Source organism: Vipera berus (genome assembly GCF_964194415.1).
Source record: "Vipera berus genome assembly, chromosome: W".
Lineage (NCBI taxonomy): Eukaryota > Metazoa > Chordata > Lepidosauria > Squamata > Viperidae > Vipera > Vipera berus.
Window position 1 is genome coordinate 58,585,915 of NC_138210.1, and position 27,571 is coordinate 58,613,485.

The 27,571-nt window shown below is 41.1% G+C and overlaps 1 protein-coding gene and 2 long non-coding RNA genes across 9 annotated transcripts; 1 reads left to right on the plus strand and 2 right to left on the minus strand.

Moving 5' to 3' along the window:
• Nucleotides 1-732: 732 nt before the first annotated feature.
• Nucleotides 733-17,831, plus strand: LOC308676014 (uncharacterized protein; the record flags this gene model as incomplete). 6 transcript variants are annotated; one of them, XM_081341712.1, is made up of 15 exons in its annotated part: nt 733-1,014; nt 2,761-3,036; nt 3,866-3,970; nt 4,153-4,380; nt 5,005-5,082; nt 5,226-5,288; nt 5,824-5,850; nt 6,282-6,332; nt 6,416-6,505; nt 6,589-6,778; nt 7,268-12,165; nt 14,085-14,345; nt 15,046-15,171; nt 15,288-15,404; nt 16,741-17,831. In XM_081341712.1, exons 2-15 carry the CDS (start codon nt 2,798-2,800, stop codon nt 16,748-16,750), a joined length of 6,483 nt encoding a protein of 2,160 aa, XP_081197838.1. In that variant the 5' UTR covers nt 733-1,014; nt 2,761-2,797. The 6 variants fall into 6 exon arrangements, with proteins under 6 accessions (XP_081197838.1, XP_081197836.1, XP_081197840.1 ...); XM_081341710.1 differs by lacking the exon at nt 733-1,014 and adding an exon at nt 1,039-1,190; XM_081341714.1 differs by lacking the exon at nt 733-1,014 and adding an exon at nt 1,040-1,190 and having other exon boundaries at nt 4,153-4,332.
• Nucleotides 5,856-6,489, minus strand: LOC308676016. Its single transcript, XR_014028252.1, has 2 exons — nt 6,353-6,489; nt 5,856-6,203 (listed from the first exon to the last, which is right to left on the minus strand). It is a non-coding gene; the product is annotated as an uncharacterized lncRNA (long non-coding RNA).
• LOC308676015 lies at nt 12,197-27,084 on the minus strand. Of its 2 annotated transcripts, none has more exons than XR_014028250.1 (4): nt 27,028-27,084; nt 26,121-26,242; nt 24,014-24,082; nt 12,197-13,730 (listed from the first exon to the last, which is right to left on the minus strand). It is a non-coding gene; the product is annotated as an uncharacterized lncRNA (long non-coding RNA). The 2 variants fall into 2 exon arrangements; XR_014028251.1 differs by lacking the exon at nt 12,197-13,730 and adding an exon at nt 22,236-22,369.
• Between the last annotated feature and the right edge of the window lie 487 nt (nt 27,085-27,571).

The window sequence follows — 27,571 nt, forward strand, 5'->3', positions numbered from 1 at the left end:
ATTATCGGATGTTGGGGATCGTTTTTATCAGCAGCCGCACGAAAAAGTGCTGCTGAGTTTTGTCCACTGAACTACTTATCCCGTATTTTGACTTCTTCTGTAGTTCCACCATTAGTCAACTCTGGCAACTCTTGGGCAGTTATTTCGATGTGCTAAAGTTGAGGTGAAAGTCTAAATCGATATCCTATTAATACCGGTAGAAGAAATCAAATTTCCCAGCAGGTCTCCTTGCATTTTGCCCACTGTGAGTAATGCAGATTTTAAAAATTAATATTGCCACCTTCTTCTATTGAAACCAAGGCAGCACACCATGAAACAGAAAACAACAATTTTTAACAAAATGGAAACCTCGTGCATGACGGGAAAACATAAACAGCATGGCTGTCGCTTTAATCCGCCCTCTGCAGTGTTACGGAAGATTTTTAGTTTTCCTTTGGGCTTTACGGGGAAGACTCTCTCTAGTCTAGAAAAACAATTGACTTCCTTTTTATGTACTGAGGAGGGGAGTTCGCAATTCCAACTGGAATGTGTAGTCCGCCTATAAAAGATACTGGGGCGACAGCTTTGACAGGAAAGTCTTATCTTAACTACAATTCCCAGCGTTCTTTGAAAACACACGCTCACAGGAAGAGCGTTTCAGGAACGTAGACACGATGCACATGTCCTCCGCCCTAAAATTCTCGCGAGATTTACTCTCCCCTTCAACTCTAATTTAGAACAGCGCGGTGGCTGACGGGAAGAACGGATATTTACATCCCTTTTTCCCTCTCCCAACCCGCCCCTCCACCCCAGGATTGGAGCTGTATTTTCTGAAGTGTACTGCGTGTCTGTCTGACGATTGCGAATAAAGGACAGAAAGAAGGGCCGGAAGGGAAGCGAGAGGAGAAACCGTGAAAATTCGGTGTCGAGGCACCCTTCTCGCTTCCCCGAGAACGCTTTAGGAAATGGCGGCCGACCTTCGGGCTGCCCGCGAGGCATCTCGGGACGAGTAGTCTTTATTCTCGTCCTCTGTGGGTAGGGAGGACCTACCAGCCGTTTACGAATTCCACTTCCCATAAGCCAAGGGGCGGAGAGGGTTCCAGGCGAGAGCGAATTGGAGGGGACGGGGGGAGGTTCCAGGCTACCTCCTACCCCCCCCTCCTCCTGGCCCTCACCCTCCTCCTGCGCCGCGGCGGCTGCTGCTGCGTCGGGTGAGGGAGCGCGAGCGAGTGGCGCAGGCAAAAGCCAGAGGAGGGGTCGGGGGACGCGGGGCTGCGCGAGGAGCGGAACGCGGAGAAGCAGCAGCTTGGAGGCCGGGGTGGCGCGTCAGGCCTGGGGAGATGTGAGGGGTGGGGGGGCTAGACGGTGCCGCGGGCTTGGTGTGTGTGTGTGTCTACGTGGGGTGGCCTTTACGGGTCCTGAGGTAAGAGGCAAGCGAGGTTTGCCCTTCGTGTGTTGGGAAGGCAGGGAAGGACCTCGAAGCAGGGGTGAAGGTGGGTCGCGGGCCTCAGCAGGCCTTGAGGGAGGAGGCCTAATCGGCTGGGATGCTTTCTAGGGAGGGAGGTCGGGCCTGAGGTGGCAGGGAATTAGAATAGAGGGCTGACTAGGCCTTATCAGTCGGTAGGTTGGGGGGGGGGTTGGGAGGGAAGGTAAGAAGTATATGTCACAGCAGATGGCAGCACCTACTCAGCCTTGGCTGATTTTTTTTTTTAAAAAGCAAAGCAGTTTTGGGCCTGATTAATACGTACGTAGTTTGGGGTACCACCATGCAATTCCCAAACTGTTAGTCCAAGGATATAATTTTTTTAAAAAAAACCCACCGATGTGGAAACGTGTGTGTAGTTATCAGTTTATTTATATTGTTTGTGGGCTGAGCTGGACTTGAGATCTTGCTTTTAAGGGTGGAAGGCATGAACTTAACTCAGTTCTTGAAAATGTAGCAGGGGCCTGTAAAGGAAGGCGGAGGATAATACAGTATAAATCATTATTACTAGTAAATGGTAGGGAATCTAGTGGGTAGATGGTAGCTGTATTAGGGATATTCAGCCTTTTAAAGAAAAGGGTTCGATGATAGGCTTGTAAAAAGATTAGAGGATGAATTGTGCAGGCCAATTCTTATTCAGAAGTAACTCCTAGTAAGTTTTCATGTTAATATACATAGGATTACCTCCTTTATTGAGAAGGAGATTTTAAATGGGAACTATTGGAAAGAAACCAGATATATACATAATATAAAGAAAGTGGCTTAATAGATTTGTCCTTGGAGCACTGGATATATATTAAGACGAATCTGAATGAAAGTGTTGAAATCTTGAGAATTGAACCAAAAATTGTGGGCTGATTAATTTTCAATGATTGACTACGGCTTTTGGTTGGGGAGAACAAGAATGAATAGTTGGGGAGTGGTTGCAGTAGTGTAGAGTATATGAAATTATTTAATAAAAGGGTTCCTCTAAGAAAGCATGTACCATTGAATTCTGGTCCACTGTTGAGAAAATTAAAATATGGGATCTCGTAGTGAGGTATAAATTATGAGTAAGGAGGAAATAGGCATTTTTCAGGAAAAATAAGAGGGAATGATAAAATGTGTATTGTCTGGGACAGGGAATGGATTTGAGATTTAACAAAAAGGAAAAATAGTTGATTCATAGAAAAAAGACAGCAGTCTTTTGATTGCAGGCGGTGGAGGATATATATACCCATATGGTGATGTGAAAAAGATTTGATAAAATAATTGCTTCCCTTTTCTTTTTCTTCTGCCTTTTCTCATACTGTCTTTAGGTATCAGAGGCACCAGAGGTGCTAGTCTGTGAGAGCCATGTACAATGGGATAGGACTCCCCACTCCCCGGGGCAGTGGCACCAACGGTTACGTGCAAAGGAATCTCTCAGCAGTGCGCCACAAGAAGGATCGGACTGACTACAAGTCAGAAGAGGAGCTGAGGAAACTGGAGTCATCTTTGGTTAAAAAACCCAACCAGGACATCCTGGATCACGAACGCAAAAGGAAGGTTGAGTTGAAATGCTTAGAACTGGCTGAACTCATGGAAGAGCAAGGGTGAGTTATTACAGGATGGTCAAGGCTAAGGTGTTTTCAAGACATGATGGCGATTGAGAAGAGGAGCGAGAATAATGATCAGTCAACACTAATTAAAATATACAGATTTGGGAATGATATGTATGCTTTTCATCCAAAATTTCTCATTTCTGGTGTTTGGCACTCAGCTTTTACAAAAAGAGGTCTCATTTTTTTTGAATGATTAGCAGAACAAGTATTTTAAATATAATTATATAGGGAGTAAAGGAATACAGTGTTGTGATATTAGCTGTATGCCTTTTCATTTTTAGTTACTTTCAGTGGAATTTGTTCAGAAAATATCAATATTTAAGAAAATTTTTACATAATAGAAATTGGGTTATTACAAGTCTTTTAAAATTGGATAATCATATTTGGGATATACTAGAAATGAAAATGATTGAAAATATATTTTGTACTAATAGTGCCTAATATTATAAAGCATTTTTGAATGTTATATAGAGATCCATGGTAATACGCAATAATAACGCATAGAATAGTCCAGTAAGATAGGCTTATTGGCCACATTTTTCAGAGATTTATGGCCAGAAGGCTTAAGAGATGAAATGATTTGTGAAGATGTTCTAAAAGATTCATAGTAGAAGCAGAATTTGAACTAAAACTCTTGATTTATATTTTCAATCAGTATTCTATATTAACTACGGTAAGTTATGTACTTTCTATAGGGTGAATTGGATCTTTTATAATCCATGCATTTTAGAAATATTTTTTTAACCTCATTTGACTGTTTTAGCTTTTAAATGGAATATCTCTTTATAGTCCATAAATTCTATTCTGATGCATACGATAGGTATGGAGAAGGGGAAATTCAGGAGAAAGTGGCCACATTTCGGATGATGCTCCTTGAAAAAGATGTGGCAGTTGTCAAAGAGGGGGAACAGCAGCAGAAGTCTAGGTAAGTAAGGCCTTACCTTACCTAGTCTAGATAAGTTGATTTTGTGTTGTTGTTTTGTCAGTTGCTTTTCATCTTAACAGAGGCTGTTGTTTCATGAAACATTTTATATTTCAATCTGTGTATTGATAGGATCCTTGTATTGTAATATATTTGTTCTATTAACTATTTCTTTTCTTCTGCAGTATTACAGAGACCCATCAGTTGGCTGAGGCCAATGAAAAGAAGAATGAGAGACTGCGAGCTGCTTTTGGGATCAGTGATAGTTATGTGGATGGCAGCTCTTTTGACCCCAACCGCAGGGCCAAGGAGGCAGCAACAGCTGCAGTGGCCAAACAACAGCAAGAGCAGCAGAAGCAGTACAGGTATGAGGAATCACTACTGGAAGAAAATAAGCAAGAAGAGATTACAAGGTAGCTTTGGTTGTTATGTCTACTACAGTAAAAAAAGTGAGCTTTTCAATTGTATTAGGAGACTTTTTTTTAAAAAAAAAGACAAATTCAAATAAAGTACCTGAAATGTAGGAAATATTAAACAAGCAGTAAGATTACATCTTAATGAAACCCCTATAACATGCTAATTTATGAGATAGATCATAATTGATTTCCATTCTTGATTAGAATTTGTGCATAATTAACTTTGTTTCTTGTATCTGTGAGATTTTATTTTTTGTAGAAAAAAATACTGGAAGATAGGTGTTTATGGGGATTCTCAGTCATCCTGGTCATGGTTGTCCCAAAGGTGCTTTTTCAAGAGGCAACTGGACTTTCTTGTTTTTCTTTGAAGACCTTTTGCTTCTCATCCAAGAATCATCTTCAGCTTCTTCATCCTTCCATTCCCCACCATCCAATCAGAGCTGAAGAATCTTCTTGGATGAGAAGTGAAAGGTCTTCAAAGAAAAACAAGAAAGTCCAGTTGCCTCTTGAAAAAGCACCTTTGGGACTGAAAGATAGGATTCATAACAGGCAGCTGCTTATGTAGAATGTTGTGAATTGAATCCTGGAATTTTGTTTATTATTTGGACTTTGTCTCCTCAGTCTTATCAAAGACTCCAGTAGTTCCCGTTCACCATCTCCAAAACAAAAGAAGAAGAAAAAGAAGAAAGACAGAGGCAGGTGGGTGGGTGAACCCAAGACGCTTGAATTATTTTTTCAGATCCATTAGATTCTGGGGGGAGGGGCAAAATTTAGATTTAGAAGTAAGAAAAGGAACTTTCACATTTTAAAGTTTCTCAGAAAATGTATTTTGGCTTTTCAAGGTCTGAGAGCAGATCACCTTCTCGAAGAGAAAGGAAAAAAAGCTCAAAGAAAAAGAAACGCAGGTAAGAGGATTGTAGGGAGGGTTAAAGTGACTGGTCCAGTATGAGAACTGGATTTTAGGGACGTCACAATTTGATCATGCTGATGATTTACTAAGTCTTTTGTAGTGCTGCCTTTTATTTATATATATAATTTTCTTAAGAAAGCTTCAATCTTTTTCCCCCCTATGGTAAAAAGTGATTGTATAAAATTAGGGGCATGCTATTTGATAGGCTTGTAGTTCTCACTCTGTATGCTGCATTTACTTTTCCAGAAATCTGCTTAATAACCATCTTCAGTAGGATTCATGGGCAGAATTCACATTTGTAATCCAGCATCAATTTTGGACATCAGCCTTGCCTTGCTAAAGTTATTGAGCATGACATCAGTTTTCTGGTAATTTGGGAATAACCCTAATATTGAACAGGAAACCTGGTGCTTTTTTAACAACGTGAATACAAATTCTATAATTTGTGTTCATTAGACACTGGCTGCAACTGATGGAAGTTACAATTAAAAACCATATCAGATTACCAACTCTCTTTTTTTAAATTCTAGATCAGAATCAAAGAAAAGGAAGCATAGGTGAGTCTTAATAACCATTAGCCATTTTTATTAAAATGTTTGGATGTAATAGGTAGTGGTTTTTTCTAGTTACTTATTCTTAGGGCTCCACAGATCTGATTTCCAAAGGTGCAAATTTAGCACTTGTTTTCAACATCTTAAAAGCAGTGGTGCCTTTTCATGGGATTCTGATCCTAGGGAAGAAAGGAGACTGCTTTAAGATTTTGTAGACAGCAGCTGTGTTTGTGATCTCATGCACTCTACAGTGCTTTCAGAAGATGTGTATCTACATCTAAACTTTACATTGGTGTCCTGCATTTGGTATGTTAGAGACAGTTATTCTTGGGTATTGCTAGAGTAGATCTATGAAGGATCTGAAAGGAACAGAGGGAGAAACAGTCACTGCATATGTCACTGTTTAGGAATGATTCAAAACAAACTTTTTTTCTCAGATCTCCAAGTCCCAAAAGCAAACACAAATTGAAGGAAAAGAAACAGAAGAGGTAAAAACCACCTAATCTACCTGTGTTGTGCAACTAAAGTTGATCTTTGTTGTATGCATCTGATTCTCATTTTTAACTCACAGGTCCACCAGTGAGTCTGCATCTCAGAAAGACCGTCGGGATCGCTCTTCCTCCCCAGATGGCTCTTCCTCATCAGATGCTTCCCACAGCAGGTACAGCTTGGCAAATCAAACTCTGTCTTATTAGCTATTAAATTTGGGCACTCTTGTGGATTAACCTAATCATTTATTTACAGATCAGGCAGCCCCATTGTGCAAAAAAGGAGCTTCCTTAGACGGCAGAGCAAGTCTCCTTTGTCAAGTTCACGAAAACCAGACACTGAAGTGGTTTCTAAGAATTTGGGAGAGAAAGAGCGTTCATCTTCTGCTGAGCCTGCCCGGCAAGGCAGGAGCACAAGTCCTCGAGAAAGCAGAGAGAAGCGGGAGGTAAAAAATAATATATGCATTAGAAAAGTGAGAAACATTTGCATAAATAAAGTCACTTGGAACAAAATGACTTAGGAATACTGATTGGTTCATTAAAATTGGAGAGGAGAAATGGTGGATTCTAAGTTCTTTTACTATATTAAAGCAGTGTCTTCCTCAAACTTAAAATCTAATAGTTTATTAAACAGTGTGTCCAACTTTGTGTGATGTGTGAATTTCAATCCTCAGAATTTTCCATTGAATGTGCCATTGCTAAGAATTCTGGAAGTTGAAGTCCATACAAAATCACCCAGGTTGGGAAATGTTGTAAAATGACAGCTAATTAATGAGTTGCTTAGAGTTTTAATAATAAACTATAATAAACTAAACAAGAACCCTAGTGATATTTTCACTTGCAAAATGCTTGTAATATAGTTGGGAGCTGGCTGCTGAGCCTTTTCGCTTTTTCAAAGCACAGTTCTAGTTACTATTTTTTATATTCCTGTTTAGAAAATATCCAAGCATTCTCCAGTACGTGAGACCCTTCAGCGTTCTCCAAGTCCATCATCTCCTGCTAAAGAGAAAGAAAGAGACAAGGACAGAAAGTCTGCTCGGCATGGGGGTCGAAAATCCACCCCCTCACTTGAGCATGATCCAAAGTGCATGCATCGTTCTCCTGTGCTGAATGATCTTTCTCGAGAAAAGCGTCCCCCTTCTAAAGAAAAGAGGTCTCCTGCCTGTTCCTCTCCATTTTCTAAGAAGCAGTCAGAGGATCGTAATGGGACTCTTCCACCATCCAAGCCTAAGATTTCTCCTGACCACAAGGAGGAGCTCACAGCTTCCTCATCTGCTTCTAAGGGTGTTGAGACCAAATTGAAGATTTCTCGTGAGGAGTCTACACCTCAGCACTCACCTTCTCCTTCAGAGAGTGGTAGCTGCTCCTCCTCTTCTTCCTCTTCTCCTTCCCCACCAACTAAGGCTGCTCCAGTTTCTCGCAACTGTTCTCCAGAGGGCCCTTCCAAAAGGCAGGACAAAGAGAAAACCTCTACCCAAAGAGAGAAATCTAGCTCATCCCCTGAAATCTCTCGTTCTGGGCAAAAGCAGTCTTCTAAAACATCTCGACGTGAACCATCCAGCACCCCTCCAGCTAAAGGCTCCAGAGCAAGAGCCAGCCGGAGAGACAAATCTCTCTCTCAAACACCCACTACTCGTAGAGGTAGATCTCGATCCCGGACACCACCAAAGAGAGGTAGATCACGCACACGTACCCCACCAAGGAGGGGCAGGTCTCGTTCTCAGAGACGTGCTCGATCCCGTTCACGTACTCCTTTGCGAAGGGGACGTTCTCGAACACCCCAGTGGCGAGGCCGTTCAAGAACACCTCAGCGATGGGGTAGATCACGTTCACGTACACCTCCCAGATGGGGTCGATCCCGTACCCCTCAGAGGCGTGGTTGGTCTCGCTCTAGAACTCCCCAAAGGCATGGATGGTCTAGAAGCAGAAATAGTGGACGATGGGGCAGATCACGAACACCGCCAAGAAGGGGAAGATCACGTTCAAGAACACCAAGAAGAGGCAGGTCTAGATCAAGAACTCCACCCAGGCGAGCAAGGTCCCGCTCCAGAACACAACCGAGAAGAGGCAGATCTAGAACTAGGACGCCTCCCAGGAGAGGACGATCAAGTTCATCTCCAAGAAGAGAGAAATCTTTGATTTCAGCCAGACGAAGCAGATCTCTGTCATCTCCAGATCGGAAAGTTTCCAGAATTTCTTCTAGAAGAAGTCGATCTGATTCATCTACAAGAATGAGAGAAAGATCCAGAAAAGTGGTAAGACGTAGTCTTTCTGGTTCCTCTCCTGAATCAAGAAGATTAAGAGCATCTCCCAGACGTAGTCGGTCTGGATCACTTCCAAAAGCTAAAAAGAGAACTCGATTATCTCCAAGAAGGAGCCGATCAGGTTCCTCTCCAAGGTCAAGGAAGAAAAGATCAAGAACACCTCCAAGGCGCAGTTGTTCTAGTTCCTCTCCAAGAGTAAAAAAGAAGTCAAGATTAAGCATCAGGCGAAGTAGATCTGGTTCTTCTCCAACACCAAAAAAGAAATCAAGATCACCTACTAGGCGTAGTCAATCCAGGTCACCTCCAGCCCTCAAAAACAAAACCAGAATGTCCCCTCAGAGCAGTTCTGGTTCATCTCCAAGGCTTACAAGGAAGTCTGATGTTTCTTCAGCAGCTGAAGAAAAAGCTAAAAGCATTTCAAAAAGAAGTCGATCTGGTTCCTCTCCAACACTGCGAAAGAAATCAAAGTCTCCTTCAAGACGTAGCATATCTGGGTCCTCTCCAGAACCAAAGATGAGATTACCAAGAAGGCGAAATAGATCTGAGTCCTCTCCAGAAGTGAAAACAAAGTCAAGGGCAGGATCATCCCCAATGCTGAAAAAGGAAATGGGACCGTCTCCAAGGCGAAGTCGGTCTAGTTCCAGTCAATCATCAGCAAAGGAAAACTCCTTATCACCAATAAGGCGAGCAGCTTCTCCAGAATCAAAGTCTGCATCTCCACTGCAGCAAAGCAGATCTGGAAGGTCTGTAGGAACAAAAGAAAAACCTAAATCACCGCATCGAAGGCAGAGTGGGTCTAGATCACCTCTGGCTTTGAGAGAGACATCTCTTTCTCCTCTAAGACCAGTTGCACCTGGATCTTCATTAGAAATTAAGAAGAAATCTTCTTCACCACTGGATAAATGCAAAAATGATTCCTTGGAGTTAAAGAAGACTAGGTCATCTCCAAGGCAAAGCACATCTGACTCTTCTCCAGTGACCAAAGAGCAGTCAAGATCACCTCCCAGGACCAAGTCAAGATACTCTCCTGAGATGACAAAATCTTCACCTTTGAAGCAAGTCAGATGTGGACTGTCCCCTCAGGCAGTGAAAGAGAAATCTCCCTCCAGAAGTGAATCCAGATCATCTCCTGAACTAAATGGCAAACCTAAAACTCCTCCAAAGCAAAATAAATTCCAAGAAGTGAAAACAAAATCTGGATCTTCTCCAGGGCCCAACAAATCTAGTTCCATGGCAGTAATGGAAAGTTCTTCATCTCCATGCCAAAAGAGTAAATCAGGTTCATCTCTCTCTGGAAAAGAAAAACTGCAGTCTTCCTCAAAACAAATGCCATCTGAGTCATTACCAGTACTTAAAAAAACAGATATTCCATCAAGGCGGAGTAGGTCTAGATCTTCCTCCTCCTCTTCTTCCTCCTCCTCTTCTTCCTCTTCCTCCTCTTCCTCCTCTTCTACTTCTTCATCAACATCTCCAGAAGATAATAAATCTCAGTCACCTCCCAGACTTAGTCGCTCTGTGGGGCTGTCAGTCAACAAGAATAAATCAGTTTCATCCCCAATGCATGGCAAAGCATATTCTTCTCCAGAACCAGAGAACAGCACATTTGCAACTGTTACAAAGCACAATAGACCTGGATCTTCTCCAGAAATAAAAGAAACTTCTAAAGCTGCAGTGATGGGGCCGAGATCACCTTTAGAGAAGAAAGGGGTTTTTAAAGAGGCATCTCGAAGAAGCAGATCAGGTTCTTATTCTGGGACTAAAGAGAAGCCAAAAATGCACTCTAGTGAGAGCAGTTCGGATTCTTCCCCGGAATGGAAAGAGAAATCAGAGAGCAGATCTGTGTCACCGCTCAGACCAAGAATAAAATCAAAAACACCTCCAAGACGCAGAATATCAAGGTCACCACCTAGATCTAGACCAAAATCCAGAACAACTCCAAAGCGTGGCAGGTCTGGGTCTCCACCAAGACCTAAGTTGAAGTCCAGAACGCCTCCAAGACGACGTAGGTCTGGCTCATCTCCTAGACCCAGAATGAAGTCTAGAACACCACCCAGACGACGTAGATCTGGGTCATCCCCAAGGTCCCAAATCAAATCCAGAACACCACCCCGACACCACTGCAGAGCTGGATCATCTCCAAGACCTAGAAGGAAATCTAGAACCCCTCCACGGCGACGTAGGTCTGGATCATGGGCAAGAGACAAGTCTAGAACACCAGTTACAAGAAGACGGAGATCTGTGTCACCAGTGAGTCCTAGACGCAAATCTCGAACACCTCCAAGACGTGGACGGTCCAGATCACTCTCCAGAGAAAAATCAAGCACCAGCACACATCCACATCGGTCTCAGTCATCATCCTATGGTGACAGGCCCAGAGGTTCTTTGCGACAAGAAAGATCTGGCTCTCCCAGATGGAGGAGTCGCTCCCGTTCACTCTCCCGGCGACGAGATAAATCTCGGGGTTCTCTGCGCAGGGAACGGTCAATTTCCTCTCCGGCTAGAAGCCGCTCAAGATCCTCTTCTCGTCAGGAGAAATCTAAACTACCACACAGAGGTCATTTCCAATCACCAATACAGATGTTGCAATTGTCCCCAGAGAGGACTGCAACAAGTAGGAATGCATCCCGCTCACCTCCCAGATTAGATGCATCACGTGTAACAGCATCCTATAAAGGCACTGGGTCCAGGGTATCCCCTGATTGTCAGTCATCTCCTGTGAGGAAGCATTCCAGATCAGGCTCCCAGGAAGCCTGCACATCTCCAGGAAGAAAGTCTCGCTCTCCTCCTGTTCTCGAGAGATACCCCAAGTCTGACCTCCAAGAGAAACCAGCAAGCTCCTCCTCTCTTTGGCACAGCAAAAACAACACTGCCATTCCTTGCGCTTTAACTCCACCTTGTGAGGAATCTCTTAAATTGCGAAAGGCCCTCTCTCCCGATCCGTCTGCGCTGCGTGACTTGCCTCCAGTGTCAAAGAATGGTGACTCCGTAGCCATCCGAAACAGCCCAGGAGATAGGAATCAGAGCATGCATCAAGCTGTAATTAAAGATGATACAGGAGTTGGTGCACCTTTGTCAGGGAGAAGCAGTTCTCATGCAGGCTCCGTCTCTCCCGTAAAAGCTAAATTGTCGTCCCACTCCTCTTCCTCCTCCTCCTCCTCCGCCTCCTCCTCCTCCTCGGCTTCTTCGAGCCCCTTACCAGCATTGATTTCTGTCCTAGTACCATCCCCCAAGGAAGAGGAGATTGTATCTGAAGGAAAAGTAGCAGACAGGTCTGAGGTGCACTTACCTACCCTTGAGGCTGAGTCGCAGTTGGCTTCTGTCGCCATGGAGGATGACACCAGGAGCAGCTGTCCTACAGTCCTACAACTTGCTCTTCCCTCTCCTCCACCCTCTGCCCCTTCGAAGGCAAAGAGAAGTTCATCTGCTTCCTCTACCAGTTCATCCTCCTCCTCATCTTCCTCCTCCTCCTCCTCCTCCTCTTCAACTTCTGATTCTGAGTCCAGCTCATCTGAATCCAGTCCCCACGATCAGGCAACAAAGGATCTTGAGGCTGAGATCGAACTGAAACAGTAAGAACCTTTCTTTTTAGTAATCCCTTTTTCCCCCCATGTCTTTTAAGCTGTCAGCAGTCACTGCCTGGTAATAACCCAAAATCCAGTTTCTTCTTGCGTCAGTTAGAAGGTATATGCACATTCACTCATTTTATTCATGTCCTTGTCTTATATACCTTCTAATCCCAGTCTCTGGAATGACTTATCTGCCCTAAAAGATGTGCGTACCCGTAGTCCATAAGCATTGTCTCAGATACCCTGTGCAAATATATAAAATAGATATAGGTGCGTATAACAGAACCAATGATGTTTTTGTTTCTAGTATTGCTAGATTTAAAAACTGAAGCTTTGATTGAACCCTTGCATGAATTGAATTCTGATCTAGCCTCCTTTATAAGCAGATACAAAAAGGGCAGTATGCTTGGCTGTGATATGGGGGAAACAAGCTCTCTTCCTCTGTAGGGAAATCAAATGAGCTCAAGGGGCAACAAAGTCTTACTTGATTCTAAGAGAATTTCTGGAGATAGATGATTCCAGAGAACAGGAGCCAGATGAAGAAAGGATCTTGGTTGCTGCATGGCTATCCTGGTATGAGGGCTCAGGTCAACTGCACAGGCACTGGCAGGTCTTGAATGTGCCTATGTACAGAGTGGTCACTCTGTATACCTTACAGCATCTGTATTTTTCTCGGTTCTCATATTAATAGTGTCAATTGAAATGTAAGTTTCCGTACATTTGATAGGTTTGGGTTTTTTTTCTTCAATTTCTATAGCTACCCAAATCAACCAAATTATTTCATTATGTAGTGTGTAGACCTGACATTGTTACCCTTCAGAAATGCTGCTTCATTGGTATGCTTTTGGAAGATTGTAATGATGGCCTTTGTCCACCAGAGGTCATGCTTGCTTATGTCACTGGGTACTATTAGTAGATACTGTACTGTATTCTTATGGACGCCAATTTTGCTCTGTATTATCTAGGTTTTGTGCAAGAGTTGTATTGCATCAAAGTATGCCTGCAAAAGATGGGTAATAATCTTGTTTTTGCAAAATGTTTTTTAACAGAATTTAAATGCAATCTTGGCTTATGTATCTTCTGTAATTCTGTTTTCAAGATACTAGTGTGGAGGATTAGGTTTTTTTTTAAGACTTGGAATAGCAGAGCAAGAAAATAAGTGTAGAGAATTAATGAGATAGTTTGATAGAACCTGTAATTAAAACATTGTTTCATGTTGAGTCTTTGCTGTTTTTGGGAAGCTGTTTAGTCATGGTTACTTTTTGTTTGCAAGGATAGCCTAAGTCTTCAACTCAAAATGTTTGTATTTTGGATCTGTTAATAGAAGTGACTCATCTCTGCTTCCTAGAAAATGAGTCTCCATGAAGTAGCAGTAGCCTTTGTCAGTGGAAAACCTAAGCTGCTCAGTTCCCAGCATGGTAGATTCTTTTAATATTTTAAAAAGGAAAGTAGCATGTTGCAAAACGTTATCAGTTTTGTTTTTACTTGGTTTCCAGTAATATCTCTATACTTCTCATAAACCTCAGGAGCATATCTGGAAGGTGGCTGCAGTGAGGGGATTGAAGTACCTATATATGTAAGGAAAAAAAGAAAAAAAAATGAAGAGGGTTAGTGTGGTAAGAAATAACAAAGTCAGTTTTCTTTGTAGCATTTCAGACTGCTTATGTCAACAAGGGCTGTCATTTTGTAAGGCATAAGGATCCCTATTCTTTGACTGATAATAGGCTGAATATGCTGCTAAGAATTTTTTTATAAAAGGCTCAAGTCAGCTGTTTTCCTAGACTTTTCCTATAAATAACATGAGCTGGTGTTTGTGTATCCATTCAGAAATTTGAGTTTCTCCAGTACACCTGCCTGAATTTTGTTTCCTCTGTTGCAGCCATCCAGTCTTTAATTATACCCTCTTCCATTTCCTTGTAAAGGCCACCAAGCCCAGTGCTGAAAGAGACTCATCGTGATGAGCAACCTCTGGAAATGGGCAAAAGTAAGTGCCGTTCTCGAAGCTCAAGCAGTTCAAGCAGCAGCTCTTCCTCTTCTTCGTCGTCCTCTTCTTCAGCCTCTTCCTCTTCCTCCTCTTCCTCCTCTTCGTCATCTTCGTCATCCTCAACGCCATTGCCTAAAACAGGACTCCAGGCAGTGATGAAGGGTTCCTTGAAGAAGAAACCATCTCCAGAGAAGAGAAAGTAAGTATTCTGCTGATGAAGAGGTATACTTTGCACCTGAGAATCAGTGTTTTGTTCATTATTGGCAATGTTGGAAGTGTGGAGGTGAACTAGCCCTTCCCTTCCCTTCCCTGGCTTGGCACCCTAAGTGAATACCTTGTCCTATTTGCTGAATGTTTAGAATGGAAATAGTCCAAGAAGACTCCCAGATGCTAAAAGATCTGTGGAAGATTTGTGGCCTTAACATTTTTGGGTAGAGGCGTTATCAGTTAAAATCGGTCTGCACATGGTAGGCTGTACCTAAAAGTACTTTAAAAATAAAATAGAAGAGGAAAGGGGAGGAAAGGAAAAGAGAAAAGGGATAATGTGAGAAAAGGAAGAATAAAAAAGCAGTGACTTCCAGCTTATTTCGAGGCAGTGAAGATACATAACACAGTTTAAATATTAACTTTTTACGTATCTAAAACGGCAAATACTAGCTGTTTCTATAATCGTGATCTACTTAATCGTCAAAACCTAAAATCTATTTTTTTTTTCTCTTTGAGTGGAAAGTCCAAAAAGGTTTTCCAGGAGGACACAAACTATTCACATTCTTTCCCCTAATTAATGCAATTACATTTGCCATCTTTGCTAATTCATCCTTTTCAATCCATTCCTCCAGTCAGTGACTCTTTCCATTTTTGACCATTTTCTTTTTACCATCGGCTCTTTCTATCACTAGGTCACGCAGCCCTAGAAAACCGATTGACTCACTGAGAGATTCCCGCTCTCTGAGCTACTCCCCAGCAGAACGACGTCAGATTTCCCCTCCTGTCCAACCACCTTCTGCTCCAAGGGATCGGCGTAGGTAGGTCTCTTCAGCAAGTCTTAACTTCCCTTGGCCGAGAAGTTGTTTAGGGATTATTTCCAGAATGCATTTAACATTGAATCCAAGTCAGTTTCATACCCTCGTTCTCTATCCAGAGACAGGTCTATGGATAGGTTCCTGCAGAGAAACAGACGGAGCATCAGCCGGTCTCCAGGGCGAAAACGGCGACGCAAATCTCCCAGTCCCCGAGCTCCACGTCGCAGAACTTCAAGGTAATGAGCATGACTTGCTAGTTTTAGAAATGCCTAACAATTGCTAAAGTTCCTATTAAGCGTGACAATTTGACTGTACTTATTAAAGTTTTGTTATTTCTGAAACTCTGTTCTTACTCTTTTCCTGAAGGTACGGTGAAATTATTGCTAGTGTCTTTAATCCTAAAATCTCCAGCTTGAAGTCTCTGAATTCTTCTCATTTACATCTAGGTAGAAATAAGTGGCTTGCTTCAAATAAATTGCCGGAGTACTGATATCTTTATTTCCATGAGTGTCACTGAGCATTATTTTTGTTTAGTGGGCCTGTCTGAAAAAAGACAAAGCTAAGCTGAGATAATGATGGTATGGAATGTCCTGGCTAGACTGGAGGTCAAAGAGGATTATCCTTACTAAATGGATAATTTGTGACTATATCCAATATGTTTCTTATCCACTTGCTCTCTGAAATTTAAGCTCACTTGCAGCTGAGGACTCTTGTTAATCTCAAAGTGGAGTCCTTAGACTGAACATACCCCATTTTCAGAAAATGCTCCCTGGTTCATATTTGTGACAGTTGCAGTATCCTGGGGCCGTGTGATCCTCTTTTGCAACCTTCTGACAAGCAATCTCTGGGGAAGCCAGATTCACTTAACCATGTGACTAACTTAACAGTGATTCACCTAACAAGTGTGGCAAGAAAAGTCGTAAAATGGGGCAAATTCACTTAACAAATTTCTCACTTAGCAACATAAATGTTGGGCTCAATTATGGTTGTAAATCAAGGGCTATTTGTATTCCTGCTGTTATTTCCCAAGGATAGTTGATTCTAAGGCCATTTGTAAAGAGGGTATTCAAAGCCCAGCAGTTAGTGGCAGTAAAAGGTGAAGGTGGTAGTTTCTGGCGTTTGTTGCCACTTTAGCAATATTGGTTATCATTCCTCAACTTGGAGAAGTAAAGCAATAACATTCCCTTTTACATACTGTCAGGGAAATTTTCTATAACTTATTTCTAAAGCAAAAATGGTTTCTATTTGTTATGTGTGAATTTTAAGTGTATGCAAGTCATTTTACTAATCTGTTTGCGTCCTTAGTAGATTGGAAATACCGCTGGGCTCTTAGAAGTGTTCCAGTGGTGTTATATATTTCAAGATACGCACTTTTCCCTTTTGAATTTCCTTTTTTTTTCTCCTCAGTCATGATCTTTGTACCAGTAGCATTTTCAGTAGTCATGTTTCCTTAATACAGTGTACTTTAAAATATTTGTACGTGGTTATACCGATCACATCTGGGCAAAGAGATTAGATTGCTCTCTTGTTTTGCATTGCTTATTTTTTTTTCTTCTCCCTTTTCTCCCTAAGGTCCCCGTAAGCCTTTTGGAGAGTGGAAAGTCCTTGTCCTCGCATCCACAGACTGCGCCACCCCCAGCCTCCAGTGCTGTTCCAGGTGGGAGTCCCCCGCCTCCTGATGTCCACTGGAAACCAGTGTGTTTGCATGGGGGGAGGGGGGGAGAGTGGAGATCTCTTCGTTTGCCATCACCTTTTTATTCTCATCAGTTTTTTCCTTTACTGTCCCTGTCTTTATTGCCCGTCATTTGTCGGCAGCTACATTCCCCTTGTCCCTGGACATTTCTGCTCAACACCCACCAGGATCCACAGCCTCTATGCTCCTCTTCCTCTTCTTCCAACAGTTGGTGATGTTCATTTGAGGTTTTTTTTTTCCTCTCCTGTGAGCATTTTTTTCCCCTGTGCGTTTTGCAGCTAAAATCTTTACTTCTGTGTTTTGAGAGCTGTCTCCTTTTTGTTGATTTAGACTTAAAAGGTTTTTTTAAAAAAAAACACCACACAAATGGGTGGGTGGGAAGTAGAGGGATATGTGATCTAATCTTGTTTGATTTAGTGTTTCTCAGCCCCTCCCCCCCCTTTGAAATGGTGGAGGGTTGTAATAAAAAGTTGGAGCGCATGTTACCAGCCCAGAATTAGATGGAAGGCCGTGCTATTTAGTAGCTCCTTCCTCTGTTCCCCACTGTTTCTATCAAGCTTTTATGAAGAAAAGCAGGCAGTTTCTTTCAGTAGCCTGCAACAGTGGAGTCGATTCTTGGTGGTGGCAAAGTTGAGGGTTAAACTATTCTTGCTCCTCCCCCCCCCCTCCAGAACAAAATGAATTTAATATGAAGTGCTCTTTTTCCTTTTTATTCCTCCCTCAAAGGAGACTCTTTCATATTGATCAGCTGAGCCAGGTCATGAGGGGTTACGTTTGGAACTGGAACAGGGGCATTCAGGCATTTTAGGGGGAAGGTGGCTGAAATTTTGCTGAGAAGAAGCTGAGAAACCCTAAGTCAGGGAGGGTGGGAACAGAGGTTTCTTCATATTTCTTAAAAGCATTTAATTTTTTTTGATATGTACAGCAAGGAGATTTTTTCTGTCAAATAAAAAACTTATGAAATGCAAAATCTGTTGCTGAGTCATTCAGAATTTTCTTTAAGACTGGTCAAAGGAGATCGTCAATTAAATACATAGGCTTCTTACCATTACTGTTGCTTCTTCCTCTGTTTAGTGCTTTTGGTTTGTTTGAAGGATGACTGAATAGCTAGAGTAAAAGTACTTAAGTCCCATCCATATAGAACACGTGCATGCACACATTTCTGTGTTCAATCTGCTGAAGATAAAGTTAACTAAATAACACAAAACAAACACAAAGTAAAGGTTTCCCCTATCCAGTCACATCCAACTCAATGCTGATCTCCATTTCTTAGCCGAGGGAGTCTGTTGCCTGAAAACATTTCCATGGTTATGTGTCCAGCATGACTGTATGCTGAAGCACAGGAACGCTGTTACCTTCCCAACGAAGTACCTATTTACCTACACGCATTTGCATGCTTTTGAACTGAAGGCAGGACCTGCGGCAAGTAATGGGAGCTTACCCCATCACACTTCGCTCAGGTCTTAAACCTGGGCTGTCAGCTTTCCAGCTGACAAGCTCAGCATCATTAATTATTGAGCCACTGCAGTTAAAACTAAACCGAAAAAGTAACCTTAGTAACCGAAAGTTCTTAAAACTAAACTTTTTGAGTTAATCTTGTTTGGGCAGAGTTAATAATAGTATCCAAACTATTTCCCTTTCCAATAAAAAGCTTTCAAGTAGACTCTGCAGCTATGGTACGTGATTAGATATACATAGAGAAATCTTATTTTTCTTTTTTTAAAAATCACTGATCTTTGTGCATTTGAAACATCACAGGAGAGCAAATTCAGATTTGAAGAAACATGGCTGATCAAAACAAGATTCTCTTCCATCCAAGAATAAAAGGAATAAAGGAATGGCTATAATGGCTCTAGCTTTTAAAGACTGATATTTTGTCTGTTCTCTCCCAGTTTATGTTCTCTCCCAGTTTAAACATAACTTCCTGCCAGTTGTGTTTATCTACCTTGCAGTTGACTGCTGTTAGTTTTTAGTTACTTGTCTACATAGGGCTCTGTCGAAGCCGTCCTGGTTTGCCTTTTGCTCATTTCAATTCCCTAACCAATGTATGAGTGAATATTTTAGGATTTTTCTGTGAGTTTGTGTTCTAGATCAGAGGTAACCAACCTTTCTCAGTTGGCAGACCAGAGGAAAAGGGAGGGGGCAGCATTTTACACACATGTGCGTGAACATGGCCAGAAGCACACATACGATGCAAACGGTGCTAGCGCCCACATGATACTCGCCCTGCCCCATTCTTGCGTGGCGTGGTGCCCCATTTTTGCACCCTGAGGTGCAGCATCCCGTTTTCGCACCCCACAGTGCAGTGTCCTGGTTTTGCGCCCCACGGCGTGTCCTGTTTTTGTGTCCCGCATGCTAGCGCGAGCGGGTATGTGCACACACGTGCGTGCACTGGCCAGCCGGTCCCACAGCCCGATGGTCAGGCCACGGCCCAGTAGTGGGCCGCTGCCCACAGGTTGGGGACCCCTGTTCTAGATGGGGAAGAGAGGAAGAAACCTAGGTATTGATCCTACTCGTGTCTACTAATATACGTTAAAGCCTATTCTTGCCAATATTGTATGTTTTTGGCCCTGCTTAACAAACGAAGATACATCCCATGCCACAATAGTGTACAGATTGTGAACCTCCTTTTTTCATTCTCTTCATGTCGAATCACAAACTGATATAAAACTCTTGGCATGGAATTTCACATTTTATTGTTTGGTATGCTGGAGCCCAAAGTCATCTTGGATTCATGGAGCTAATTGTGTAATACTAAGGTAGGAAAAATTATACTGCAACATAATAAAAATTACATTTTTTGTCTGATTGTTCTGTGTGCCCTTCTATTTCTGTTGCTAGCCTTACATATTTGCTAGGTGCTAGTGGAATTCAGAAGGCTGTTTCTCAGCATGAAAATTATTTGCTTAGAAATGATGTCACACACACACACACACAACCCCCCCCCCCTTTCCAGGAAATAAAACAGCAGTTCCCTATTTGGCACTAGCTATGCAGCTTTAGAAAATAGGTATAAAGAATGTGTTAATGTATTTAGGCAAATGTTATTTTATTGGATGAATGCAATAAATTGCATTTATCTAGATTTTTCCTATTCAGTGAAAATACTGAAACACACGGACACATTTTGAATAGGCCTGGAACTGATAATCTTTTTGCCTTTGAGGATAGCATGAACAGTGAGTGGCAACAGGTCTGATGTGGCACTGTAAGTATTGAAGGGGCCCAGGCTCAATTTGGAGTTTCAGAGATAGCATTGGTAGGGTTGTCATGTCACAGCTAAACCTTTCCCTCCTTTTTGGGGGTGAGGGGTGTTAAAGTAAGAACAGGAATGAGCGATCACTGTGGAACAAATGCCATTTGCACTCATTTTTAATCCTGTAAAAAAAGCTTTAAATTTTACTTACGCTGGCTGAATTAGGTCAGATTTGAGTGCTTTAAAGCAAACCGCTCTGATTCCCATTTGTAAATTCTAAAGATGAGTGGAAACTGACCTGAAAAGCATTGTTTGTGTGAAAGTGTAGTGGTTAAAGTAGCAATTGCAACAGGAGCGCTTCTTGTCCCATTTCCAATCCTTTATTTTAAACAAAAAACAAGTGTTACACCACTAAAATGTAGCCATTTTGTAGCTATAGTTTGGCTTGAAGGTGGAGGGGAGACCATATACAGCCCATAGACTGACTACTGTTCATGTCTGCTATTTGTTTCTCCTGGCCATCTTGGCATGCACAGATGGGATTTTAAGCCTCTAAATGTACCTTCATTCCTGGTAACAAACTCATGATTTTGATTTTAGTGAGTAAGATGAACCACATGTTCTCCCCAAGAGTCCAGCTGCCTTGTGTTCCTTTCCTTACTATAGTTGTAACAGCTCTTTGAAATACACAGTATGAGAAATAGTAATTAAGACATCAGAACCAGGATGGACAGTCATGGTGGGAAAGTTCTTGAATCTACATTTCAGTTGTCTGGTGAGCACTTTAATCCTTGAGAAAGATACTATCTGGAAGTGATCCCTGCACAGGATTTTCAGGTAAACTGAAGTGTGTTTTAATCAGTGCTTTTTTTGTAAAAGAAAAAGGTGCCGGAACTCACACATGTCATACAACCTGCCTTGCCTACCCTACAAGGTTCCATCCAAAAAAGGTGCCGGAACTCCGTTCTGAGCATTCTATGAGAAAAAAAGCCCTGGTTTTAATCTTCCTATGTGGCAGGCAGACTTTAAAACAGATAAAGGTTGGGGTGTATAAAAATAAATTGGCTGTAAATACGGTAAAATGTACTTCCCCTTTTCAGGTTGTAAAAATAACATTCACTTCTTTACCTTTTCTTCACATCTTTACTAGTAACTCTCAGTTCTTGAAGCACGCAGTTTTTGCACACAAGTTTTAGAGGAACAGTTTTTGCACACAAGTTTTAGAGGAAGAGCAAAGTAGTGTGACAGCGTGTTAGATATTCATACTTGCATGCATTCCAATAGTTGCATGTAACAGTGGTCTCGTGTGTGTGCGTGCGTGCGCTCTTACCTTTGATGCCTGATGTTTGGACAAATCCCTTCAATTTTCTTGCCAACTTTTCAGAATACAGCCCATTGCCTTCTTCTGAAGACTGAGAGATTGAATGGCTCAAGGTTATCCAGTTGGCTTTGTGCCTAAGCCAGTACTGGAGCACATGGTCTGCTTTCCAGCCTAATGCCTTTAACCCCTACACCAAATTGACTCTTAGGTTTGCTTTAAATAACATAATATTTGGTTGACTGGATAAATGAACTGTATTAGGAGCAGATAAGCTAAATCGCTGAGGTTTTTGTAAACAAGGTCCAATTTAGGTTAATAGATTATTTAATATTTTTTTCTCCAATGGAACCTAATGCAACTAACTTTCTTTGTATCTAACCAGCAAACCGTGGTTGGGAACACAACAGAACTGAATCTGGAGTTTTAAAATGCTTGTGTTTGTCAAGCCCTTAGCTTTGCCAACATTTATGAATCAATTCAATATATATTTGTGCTAATATTTTATTTATTTTCATTACACTAATGGACAAGAAATATTTCAGTGTTACGAAGCCTCTTCCACATATATACTTAGTTACTAGCTTATACTGTCATTGTCATCATTTTTCACACTTCAGCCAACCTCTTCCCTAAATGGCAAAATTAATTTAGGTTTGGAGGGAACTATAATGAGTTTCTAAATGTAACCAGCAAAAGAAATAAAACTTAATAAATTTTGAATTTGGCTTTGCTCAACTAAAAATATTTTTGGTTGACGCTTCAAAAACGTGGAATGTAGCCGAGGAGAGAATATGACACATGGAAGGCGGAGGAAATAGCAAAATTGCATGAAGGAATAAGTACAAGCCAAATAGCCATTTTGTTAGCTTTTTTTCCTTTATTTTACTTAAACGCAGAAACATGCAGAATCGTCCTAAATGTAGATTGGGGAATTCTGAGTCCAAAAGCTGGGAAAGAGGGATGAATGCAAGGGCAGTACATCAAAAGGAATCTGTACCGAAATGAAACGTTGTGCTATATAATCTGTGGACAGTCAGACAATACTTACATGTTATGCTGCTGCCTGCTTTCCATTCTTGATTGTGTTGTCCCGTGTTGCCTCCGTTGCTCACAGTACACTCATCCATAAAGTAGGAAACACTACACTTGGACACAAGCGTTTAGTAGTGCTTTCTACTTTATGGATGAGTCCACTGTCCATAAAATGTAGCTTTCATCTGTGATTGGCTTTCCCTGTTGTCTTCATTCTGAGCTGTCCTACTACTACGTCTCCCCTACCCCACCCGCTGACAGCTCCCTGGTTGCTGATAAAACAGGGAGATACTAGCAGGAGGAGAGGTTTGACCATCTGTTTTGTGGGCTAGGAGTGAGACAGCATTTTTACTAGCGTTAAAAGTACTCTTGCTGCCTAAATACATTCGCAGCCTCTACATAGTTTCTACTGCTTCTAGCAACAGAGGGTAAAACGGTAAATAAATTCAATCTCGATGGGTTCACCCCTTTACTAAATACACCACGGCAAAATTGTGTAGAAAATAAGGTTCCAAATTCTCTGAGAACGACTTACATTTTTTTCCCCTATTTTCTCTTCCATTTCCTTCTGTCTGATTATCTCTCCCCCCCATCCCCCCTTGCCCCAGTTGTAGAAAGACTAAGTAACTGATGAATTAGCTTATAAGTAAAAACATTTAGAAAAGGAAAAACTGGCGCTTGACCTTTCACTTTTTAGATGGCAATTTCATGCGACTTCTTTAAACCAGTTTATGTGGCAAAGTGCTGAGAACATATGAATATGTGCAGCCTGCACTTTTTAGTAGTGTGTTGCAAGTCCAGTGTAGACAGTCAATGCTCATTTTGCATTTCAATTTTTTTTATATACATCTCTTCCTGTCTTAACTTCTTAACTTCTCTCTATGCGGTCCTGATTCCTTTGTGTGTGTGTGTGGGGGGGGGGAATGGGGGGGGCGAGGGGAATTTACCAGCTGTTTTCTTTTGCTTTTAAAAGGCACATTTTGAATGAATGTGCTAAGGCAAAACCCAATTGTGTGAAACTGAACTAAATTTATCCTTTTCATTCCCACTCCCTCACTCTCTTTTTTAGGTGCTAAGCGTATTAGCTATTTATACAGGGATTTCACTAATAATGGCAGAATTATTTTTTTAAAAAAACACAGATCTGTCTCTTGATGTCTTCATGTCATTGGTCCTAAAGTAAGTGGTAGAATCTGGCTTACCCAGTGTATGTTTAACCAAAGAAACTCTTTTTTCCAAATTGGTAGCCATCATTCCAGCTTACTTAACCTGCCACAATTGTTTACATTGTATGTTTAGCTCTAGAGATTACCCAATAAGAGGTATGATAATAGAGTAGAGGTAATCTGATGCATTTCAGTTTTTCTGCACACGCACTCCATTTGAATAGCAGTGGGAGTTGCAAGATTTTGTGGAAGTTGTAGTTCAAAACATTGAAAGGACACAAAATTACTCTATACAGGCTTAGAGATAAATTGTCCATGCTTGAGGTTTTAGCAGAATGTCTGATAATTATTCAAGAGTGGTGATGAATTGAAAAAAAATTATCTGAGTGACAGCTGTTGAATGACATTTCTTTGATACTGCATTGCTCAATCCTCACCTTGAAATCTTCTTGAGCAGATTGTGGAGACAGTAGTTCAGGTTTTGGTGTAGAAAGCAAGTATTTCTGCTGAGAATTAAAAAAAGGTGAGCAGTTAACTTTGAAAACCAATATAACTTTAGCAGTCTGTAACTCTGCTGCATATGAAAAAGTTGATTTCATCTTTTTTAAAAGTCAGGATTTGATTTTCAAAAGCACCCTAATTTAGTTTTACTTGACGATAAAAAAAAATTTTTTTTGGAAAAGAAAGATCTAGCACACTAAATTCTGTTTGAAATTCCCGCCTTTTCCACTCAGTTTAGAAAAACAATAAACAATCTCAGCTTCATAACATTTTGGCGGAGATAAAATGAAGAGTGATCCTTATGTAAATGCATTAAGTTCCATGAGAAGAGTGGGAAATAAATTCCAACACAAATAGATTTAGTAGAAATAAGTGAAATCTGAGAAAAGCAGCCATCCACATTGACCAGCTCCAGTCCTTCCTGACCTTACTGTCATCTTTAAACAATACAGCATAGTGCAAATAGCATACCTGTTTCACAATGCCCAGTCAGACAAGTAAGACAAAACAAAGTATAGCTATTTTTCAGTGTACTACACTGTAAAACCATGCATTAGCTTATTTAACTGTTATTGGGCAGTTGACAAGTAAACAGATTTAGTGTGACGTGTTCCCACATGTGGTTTGTAAGAGATGAATGTTGTGCAGACCTATCTTAATTATGTTTTGAGTTGGGAAATGAGATACCGGTATTTGACTAGAATAAAGAGCATTTCTTTAGACATTGTTTGGTTTTTGTTCTTATTTCAAAAATGATAGGCAATTTACCAGAATACAATTTGATTTAATTAGGCGAATATGTAGTTTTTCAATCACCATACTATATAGGATATATGATATAATGTGTTACTTTACAAAGATTAAAAAACAAAAATTAATATATCTGTTGGCTCAGAGAAGATCTTATTTTGAATTTAGGTCTGATCACATTTACTTGAATATAACCTTTACAAATATCAGGTGGACTTATTTCTAAATAATATCACAATACATGGCAAGCAGAGCCATAGAAAAGCAGCACAAGAATTTATGGCTGTTGTATGCACTTGGGTTATCAGTAAACATTTTTGAAATACAGTGCAAAGAACTTGTTGGCTTGTTCATAATCCCTTGGAAGAAACCCAAGTTTTCAATCACTTGGGATTAAGCCCGAATAAATGCAGCGGAATTCTTAAAGAATTAAATATTCTATTAAATATTTTCCAAAATGAATCAAAGAGTTTTACAAAGCAGTTAGTTCACATATATTATTAATGTGATTTTAAAACAGTGGAGATAAATTGATGAAATTTCTTCTTTCCCCTATTTTTTTTCTCAAAGTATTGACATTTAAAGAATATTCTTATGTTTAATTTATCTAGAGATCCCATATCCATCTTTCTTTTCTTCATTGTCTTTGATCTCTCCCTGCCCTTCTTCCTATTAAAGCAGCAGTTTAGAAATTTTCTTTTATAAAATCATTATGTTGTGTTTGAAAGCCTAATTAGGGTCCTATTACAGAAGCATCATACTATATAGGATCACTCTGAACCTCAAACGAAATTAATTTTTTTTAAAAAGATCAAAAATTTTGAGAACACAAAACTCTCATAGATTATTTGGTATAGTGCTTCTGTCTAAAATCTTAGGAGATTTTGACAGGAAAGCCAAAATTTTAAACAAGAATATTAAAAATCTTAGAGACTTGTATTCTCTTTGAGTTTCGGCCATTTTGAGAAAGATACTTATTTCAGCACCCATGCTAGAGGTCACCCGCAGTAACTCTTGCAAACCATTAGTGGCCTCTGAAACACATGTTGAGAATTGTTGAACTAGATCCTTTGAGTACTAACTTAAACAATTTATCTACTTCCTTCAATGATTTTTGGCAAATGCCTTTCAACTTTGCCTTTAGAGAATTGTTGTTTAGTAAAGTATCAGGCACTACAACAGTGGGTCTCTTTCCTATAGAATATGCTTTTACTTACACTCCCTTCTATCTTTGACATTGCATTTCCCTGTGGTTCCAAAATGGAGGAAAACAAATCATGCATCATGTCTTACCAGCCAGTCTTGGTCCAGAGGTAGGATTCAAGAAGGAAGATGGATTGTATCCTGAGACAAAGGGGAGTTTTCAGATCAAGGTACTGTGCATGGATTTCATTACACCCAAACAACATGGGTTTCTATACAGAAAGAGAACAAGTGAACAATGGAACAGAAGGTAAAGAATGCCTTTAAAATACCATTAACACTCTTGAGCAGGGGAGGGGAGTTGGTTTGAAAAGAATTTTGATTTTCTTTCCCAACACTAGAGGGCACATGATTAAATTTCAAAGTTTCCTTACACAGTGCCTCAAGAAGCCAAAATGTGCCCTCACTGGCATCTCCGCCATATTTCCTCTCCTTAAGTCACAATATGACTTATGTAACTTCCCCATTTTTTGCTTCCTCTCCTAAATATGTTTAAAGGAGGATAATATGAGGAATCGGGTTTTTTTTTAAAAAATCTTGAAACATTTACTTGCAATCATAGATATAGGAATTTAATAGAGTTAAGGAGAACAACCCCCATTCTCTATTCCACCTGCTTCTGGTAAAAATATGAACCTTAAGGCACTCCTTCCTCTATTTTCCCTTTAGACCAGGGGTCTTCAAACTTGGCCCTTTTATGACTTGTGGACTTCAACTCCCAGAATTCCTCAGCCAGCTTGCCTGGCTTAGGAATTCTGGGAGTTGAAGTCCACAAGTCATAAAAGGACCAAGTTTGAAAACCCCTGCTTTAGACAATTTTGCTCCAGTTCTTGCTCAGAATAACTGACTTGACACGTTGGTAACAGGCTCTCAAGGAGCCCATGGATCCATTGTCTTCCATGAGTCAAAGGTTCATAGCTGGGGCTAGAAGCTGGAGCAACTAGCCATGGAGCCCCACCCTTCCCCTTAACAGCCCATAGCAATTTTGTAAAGCTACCTCTTGGTTGTTCCCAATCTTTCCGGACCACCAGGGAAACCAGCTGCCAGATGAAGCAGAGAGAGAGAGAGATGGAGGCAGTGGTGCTTGTCCCATTTATAGAAGATGCTTCGTCACATCTCCCCGCCTAGTTTCTCTTCCCACTCGAGAAGATAATCACATGACTTTTGCTATCTCTCCCTTCCCTCCCAGGCCCAAACCACAGGAAGTGTCAAGAGGCCTCTCTTCTCTTAAGTAGAGCAGGAAATTACATCTACCCACCCTGATGTCTCAGAGTTTTGCCTCCACCCCTCCCCATATACCAGGAGCTGTGGTTAAATCTATTTGTGGGGTAGCTCTCAGCTACGTGAAGCTATAAGCTAAAAGAACAGGCCAAAAGACTTTTGGGGTGGCTTGGCCACCTGTATCCTTTGAAAATAGTGTAGTCCTGAAGCTGCAACAGCTCTTAAGTGAAGGTAGACTTAGCAAAGGATGTTGAAATGTGCGGTAGTCAGAGACCCCCCCACTCAGCCATGCTGTATTTAAATGTAGGATGGTAGAGACA